The following is a 6499-nucleotide window of genomic DNA, read 5'->3' as shown; positions in this document are numbered from 1 at the left end:
GGTATTTGAACCCGTCTCACCCAGAGGGTGGGATTGAGTGTTCTAGCCACGGAAATAAATCCAGGGTATTTGAACCCGTCCAGCCCAAAGGCAGGATAGAGCGTTCTAGCCCCGTAAGGCAATCTGGAGGAATTGAACCCGTCTCACCCAATGGGTGGGATTGAGTGTTCTAGCCCCGTAAGGCAATCTGGAGGATTTGAACCCGTCTTACCCAGAGGGTGGGATTGAGTGTTCTAGCCACAGAAATAAACACGAGGTATTTGAACCCGTCCAGCCCAAAGACATGATAGAGTGTTCTAGCCCCGTAAGAAAATCTGGAGGATTTGAACCCATCCCACCCACAGGGTAGATTTGAGTGTTCTAGCCACAGAAGCAGATGCTAGGTATTTGAACCTATCCGGCCCAAATTCCGGGTAGCGTGTTCTAGCCTCGTCTAGCCGCGGTAAAATTTGAGGTATTTGAACCTGCCTTGCCTTAAGTGCAACTTAGTGTTCTAACCCTGCGGCTCGGGACAAGATGTTTTGAACTTGTCCTCCCCAAAAGGTATCAAAAGGAAACCAAACATATAGGGTAGAAATACTCCGCAACAATATGTCGGAAGTGATCAGATATTATCGGACTAATGCAGAAAGACGCGTTTCAGGTGGTTACGCGTTTAGTCGCACACATGACACGTACGCATTTCTTACAAACCTGACACGTACGTGTTTAAACATGTTTGTACCAGGTGCGCGTTTCTGACTGTGACGCGACTATGCCACAAAATGTGTGTCTGAATATGACGCATCTTGGTATTATGCTCGTTAGACTTGTCAGAGATGCGCACCTGGTACAGACATGTTCAGACACGTACCTGGTACAAGCGTATTCAGATTTGTCAAAAATGTGCATGTGTCAGGTGTGCGACTAAACGCGTAACCACCTCAAATACGTTTTTTACATTAGTCCGGTAAAATATTTGGTTAACGATTTAAACAGGTGGATTTTTTTGAAATTTACATTTTTTTTTTTTGTCGTAAACCCACAAATACAACCTAATAGTCAAAGACCTAAAAGTCTAAAACACGACCAAGTTGTTCTTGATGTCATAGCCCAACTTCTCCAAATTCGGCTGCACTGCAAACTGAATCATGGGAGGTGGTCCACATGTCAAAGCCAAAGTATCCTGAGATGCCCGTGGAACATGCTCTTTGAGGATACTTTCCGTTACGAACCCCACGCTGTATTCCCACCCTTCTCTTATGCTTTCTTGTACCACGTACCATACCTTGAACCGGTCATGCTTCTTAGCCCACGCATCGAGCTCTTCCCTCAGCAAAATATCATCCTCGGTCCGGTTCGCGTACACCACATGCATTTCAGTGGGGTCCTCTGGATCCTTAAGAATGGCTTGGACCACTTGGTAAATGGGTGTGATCCCAGTCCCACCAGCCAACATAGCTAGCCTCTTTGCAAACTTGCGTTTCCCGTGAACAAGAAAGTTGCCTTTACCAGTGTACTCTATGTGGCCTAGTGGACCCTTCACGTCCAAGACAGAGCCAATAGGAAGCGAGTCCAAGTGTTGAGACATGACCCCACCATTTGGGAACTTTGGGTGCACACCTTTGAAGTAAATCTTGACCACTAGATCGAAGTAACCCACTTCATCGACGCCGCTCGTTGGAGTGTAAGCTCGCATGCAAAGCTTCTTGTCAATGCTTGCACATAAGAATATGTGCTTCCCTACTGGCAAACCCATGAGTTGCTCCTCTGAGGGTAATGCAAAACGGAAGAGCCTAACGTCGTGGGAGATCGTCGTTTTGGACACGAGCTTGCATGGGATTTTCTCACGTGGGTTAAGAGCCATGCTACCTAGTGGTGTAACTTCCTCGATGGGGGCCAAATGAGTGGTTTCGGAATTGCCATGCATGGAGTTATTCGCCGACGAATCAGAGGTGTCGACGCTGGTCACGAGCTCGCCGATTCGGTAATCCTCGAGCATTTTCTTGGCTTTGTCGGAGTGGATGGCTTCGAACTCCTCCGTGCAATCGGTGCCGGCGTTGATGAGGATGCTGTCGGTGCCGCCGGGATGGTCTTTAAGGAAGCGGGTGCAATCGTACACGTGGCCGTTTACGATGATCCAACCTGAATCGGGGTTGCTGTGCTTTTTGACTTCAGAGATGGTGTACATTTTTGAGGTTGTGTTCATGAACGGCGAGGAGACACTCTTCTTGAGGGTTGTGTTAGAAACTGATGATTTCTCGAGGTGTTTTTCTTTTGCCATCCAACCTCCAGATTGGTTGCCAGGTTGGGTTGGGTGCTCGAACACTATGCCAATCTCACCCTTATGGGGCTTGCACACGTTCGTTTTCACTCTGAACCAACAGTTGTTCATCATGCCCTGCAAAATTTAGACATAAAAAAAGCTTATTTAGACCTTTTCTTATATTTTATTTACACAAAGGTTCTATATATATATATACACACACGAGTTTTATAAGAGTTATGTTGTAGAAAAAGTGATTGTGTAATATTATAGAGATTCGTTTTGTCTGCCGTAATTTCTTTTTTTTTCTTTTTTCGTCAAAAAGTGTAAGCCCCACAAAATGTTATGTGTGTAAAAAAATTTGTCGTGTAATGTTAAATGACAAATGAAAATCCCTATATATATATATATATATATATATATATATATATGTACCAATATTATTATATTTATACTTGTTTACTAGCTAGCTATATAGGTTTTATTAAAGTGAAAGGTTACTATCAGGGAGCGTTTGGTTGAGGAGAAATTTTTTGAATACTAGGAAAATGTAATTATTAGGGAAATGGTTGAAAAATGAGTTTGGTAGGAAAATGTAAAAAAAGTTATTTGGTTGACCGAAATATTACCAGGCAAATTTATTTAAATTTGCAAAATCTATGTTCGGGAGAAACTTCGCACCTGTTTTTTCACTTCCGCAGTTATCTCAAAATACCACATCTCAAGTGATATTCTTTAATAGTGAATTTCATCCAAAAATCAACACAAAAGTCATTTCTCCATCTATCCTATTTGCCTAGTATTTTTTTCAAAAACCTAAACCAAACTTGATATTTTCTAATATCCACTTACACTTTTTCATCAATCCTAAAATAAATCTTCTACCAAACACTACTTTAGTATTTAATATTTACTGAGGTTTGGGTAAGCCGCTCACTTGCATTGGGGTATTAAATTTTAGAATTAACCCAATGGGTGTAGCTCAGTTGGTTCCTTGGCGCTGAGTTAGTGGGGTTGGACATGTGTTCGATTCCCGCTGAATGCATTCTTGGGGAGGGGGCTGAACCTTTAGCCATCACTGACCCCCGCACTCCGGATTAGTCCCATAGCCGGCTCAAAGAGTCGAAGCTTGTGGGCATACCGGAGGGAGCCAACTCGCCTCAAAGAGGTAATTAGAGTTGGGTAACTCCAAAAAAAAAAAAAAATTAGAATTAATTAATGCTATTAATTTGGCGAGGTCAAATCCAGACCAAATGATAGTACATGGTTCAGTGAGAGTGAGGCACTGATTTCCACTTTGGTGGGTCTACGAGGTGCATGATTATTTGATCCGATACCAAATGAACCAATGGTAATTTGCCAATGTGACCAGAGCTACTGCATTGGTTAATTAGTGTAAGAAATCAAAGGCTTGAATATAATTTCAATTAAAAAAAAAAAAAAAGGTGTTAGTGAGGTGTGGTTACCATAACATTCCAAATGAGCTTCTCGGGCTGGGTGTTGAGGGCGTCGTCCCAAGCGCGCACCGCAATCTCCTTGGCCCCAAGCAGGTCCAATATCTCCAACTCCAAGAACCAGAAGCACCAGCACCAGTATTTACCGTATTTGTTGGGTTTCTCCGGATGGTCTAACGCGCATACTTGCCACGTATCACCACCGTCCAGTGTCACCTCAACACGTGTCACCTTTCTCCCAGCCCCTGCGCGCACAACGAGAAGGTTAATTAGTCTCACTCTCGATCGCTTTCCAATTGAGTTCCAAGTGGACCAGAAAACACTAAACACGTTTCACAAGTTGCAATCTATCATATCACATTACGCCCTCTAATTTATCACTGCCCCTGCGATTGAAACTAGTACATATATAGAACGAACACCAAGCTCCTATCAAACTCTGGGGTTTCTTTTATTTCTAGATTTTCCATAAATAAAAACAATTTATGTTTTCTAGCCTTGTTGCTAGTTTTCGCAAATAGGCAGATCTCCTACTCTACGAAAATCAAACCAAACTAACTGCAAATTAAAACATCTTCACAATAAACTTGAATAAGAAATAAAAAAATTGATCATATTTTAACAGTTTTGGCACAAAATAAAAAATAGTTAATTCTCTTAGTTCATATAATATATATGATGATATTAAAATATGACATAACCACGCTTAGAAAGTTAGAATAGTAGAACCAATAAGATTCCCGGTGGTGTCATAATTAGCATCTACTTCCATTTAAGACATCATATTCATGAATTGATATGATGGTTATCCACTAATGATGTGAAAATTGTGATGAAGTTATTGAAAAAAAAAAAAACATCTAAACAAGATTCAGAACGCCTGGATGTATCATCACTAATCAATTAACAATTTGAAAAGCTATTATAAAAATATGAGGTAAGATATAAAGTTCCAACACCATAATACCCTCAGATGATATTAAAATGACACAATTCTATATCTTTTAAAAAAACAAACATCAAACCCTATAAAGAGAAGAGAGTTAATGTTGGGAAATAAAAAACAGTAGGATTTAGGATAGAAATTAGGTGCAGAGTAACAAAACATCTCCTATAGTTCATGACAAATTAAGTCGGTTTGTCGTTGGAATGACATAAATAAAGCTCACCGGAATATGCGTAACCTCTGAGTACATAAGGTGTCTGAGTAGTCCATGAGTTGATGGGCAAGATCTCATCGTGGCAGGGAGTGGTTATTACCGAGTTTATGTTAAGATCGTTGATAATATACTCTGGCTTGTACCACCAACCTAAAAGTTTTGAAAGAAATAAAATAATATTTTAATTACAGTTTGTTGTTATAACTCCATAAATTAAGGGAAAGAAAGAGCAAGTACAAGAGAGTACAATACCTTCGGCATTGGCAAGCTCGGCGTCAACGTGGGAGGGGAGTACTCTGTTATCCTTGTAATGGTAAAAACTGTCAGATTGCTGGGTAGTTACAACGATGCGTTTCAACCATTTCACCATGCGGCCACCAATGAAACCCGGTATTATCAACCGTACGGGGAAGCCGTGATCTGGGGCCAAATGCTCACCGTTTTGCATGAAAGCTAAGATGATGTCGCGGGAGGGATCCAGTGCAATCTCCCTCAGGATACTGGTTCCATACTTGGACCCACCTCCACCTGGCAGATCCTCGTCTCCTTCGAAGCACACGTGGAGGGCTCCCTTTGAGCGAGTAAAGATCCCACACCGCTTGAGCACGCTCCTCAACGGTACACCACGCCACACCGAAGTGGAGATGGCAGCAGCGCCCCAATTGAACCCGATGCTCTGCTTCACCATGTTCTGTTCCTTGCGGCGGTTCCCAGCGCAGACAAGGGTAACGGGGAACTCGCGGTTTCGGAAATCGTGAACCAGCTGGTCCATGGTGAACCGGGAGGGACGGTTCACTAGGCCGGATACCTCGACGGTCCAGTCCTCCCAACGTGCTCTGGGAACGAGTCCGTGGTTACGGACGTAGTGGAGTGGAACGGGGGTGATGAAGCCATGGCGCATGAGGCTTGGGAGTGGTGGTTCGGAGTTGAAGGGATGCTTACCTGTGAGACGGACCAGGGAAGTGTTCCGTTGGATCCATTGGTCGGAGGTTCCATCATCTCGTGGGTCGAAGATGGAGGGTTCCACTTCCATGGTTCCCTCTCGAATCATGTCTTTTAAGTTGGCAATAATGACGTTATCGTCGTCTTCGCTTGAGGAATCTGATACGAAGGACGGTTCGGGTGACTTATTGGGTAGATTGAAGGTGCGAACGACGTCGTGTTGGAGAGGAGTGTATGGGCGGTTGTCGACGGAAGCGGCCATATTGAATATTTATTCAGTAGGTAGTAGTAGGAAAAAACGAAATTATTAAAAAGGAGTTTAATAATATAAGGTTTTTTTTTTATGAGAAAAAATGGTTGTTGAGTTGAGCGAGGGAAAGATGTAGGCATTGAGGGAGTTATATAGAGGCGTGTTCCAGTCAAAACAGTTTATTTAGTCAGTGACATCACTGTCCCCACAAACATTGCCTTCCCTCTTTTTCTTTTTCTTTTTTGAAAATAGATACTAATTGTTTTTTTAGGCGAATCAGAACTCTGTACGGGTTCGACTTTTTGAATCGTATGGAACTAATTCATAGTTCGTGTGCGAGTTCAAGGATTACGGTACTTATATCCCTCTTCAGATAATGTTGGTGAGATTCGAACCGAGGTCCTCTCTCACCACTCAGTCTTCGTGCTACCAACTCACACTTGTTCCT

At 42.6% G+C, this 6499-nt stretch overlaps 1 protein-coding gene across 1 annotated transcript; it reads right to left on the bottom strand.

The window, feature by feature from the left end:
• Nucleotides 1-927: 927 nt before the first annotated feature.
• LOC133304156 (inducible nitrate reductase [NADH] 2-like) lies at nucleotides 928-6149 on the bottom strand. Its single transcript, XM_061504132.1, has 4 exons — nucleotides 5112-6149; nucleotides 4869-5009; nucleotides 3712-3944; nucleotides 928-2380 (listed from the first exon to the last, which is right to left on the bottom strand). Exons 1-4 carry the CDS (start codon nucleotides 6061-6063, stop codon nucleotides 1058-1060), a joined length of 2649 nt encoding a protein of 882 aa, XP_061360116.1. The 5' UTR covers nucleotides 6064-6149; the 3' UTR covers nucleotides 928-1057.
• Nucleotides 6150-6499: the final 350 nt, after the last annotated feature.

This window comes from Gastrolobium bilobum, unplaced genomic scaffold, assembly GCF_033153095.1.
Source record: "Gastrolobium bilobum isolate Gb01-03AN ecotype WA unplaced genomic scaffold, APGP_CSIRO_Gbil_v1 utg3900, whole genome shotgun sequence".
NCBI lineage: Eukaryota > Viridiplantae > Streptophyta > Magnoliopsida > Fabales > Fabaceae > Gastrolobium > Gastrolobium bilobum.
This window is presented reverse-complemented; position numbering and strand designations above follow the sequence as displayed.

Excerpts from the sequence above, each read along its gene's own strand:
- LOC133304156 (XM_061504132.1), bottom strand. The coding sequence starts at position 6,063 with ATGGCCGCTTCCGTCGACAACCGCCCATACACTCCTCTCCAACACGAC. Across the intron at positions 5,010-5,111 it reads CGAGCTTGCCAATGCCGAAG|GTTGGTGGTACAAGCCAGAG; the intron begins GTATTGTACTCT and ends CAAAACTTTTAG. Across the intron at positions 2,381-3,711 it reads AGCTCATTTGGAATGTTATG|GGCATGATGAACAACTGTTG; the intron begins GTAACCACACCT and ends TAAATTTTGCAG.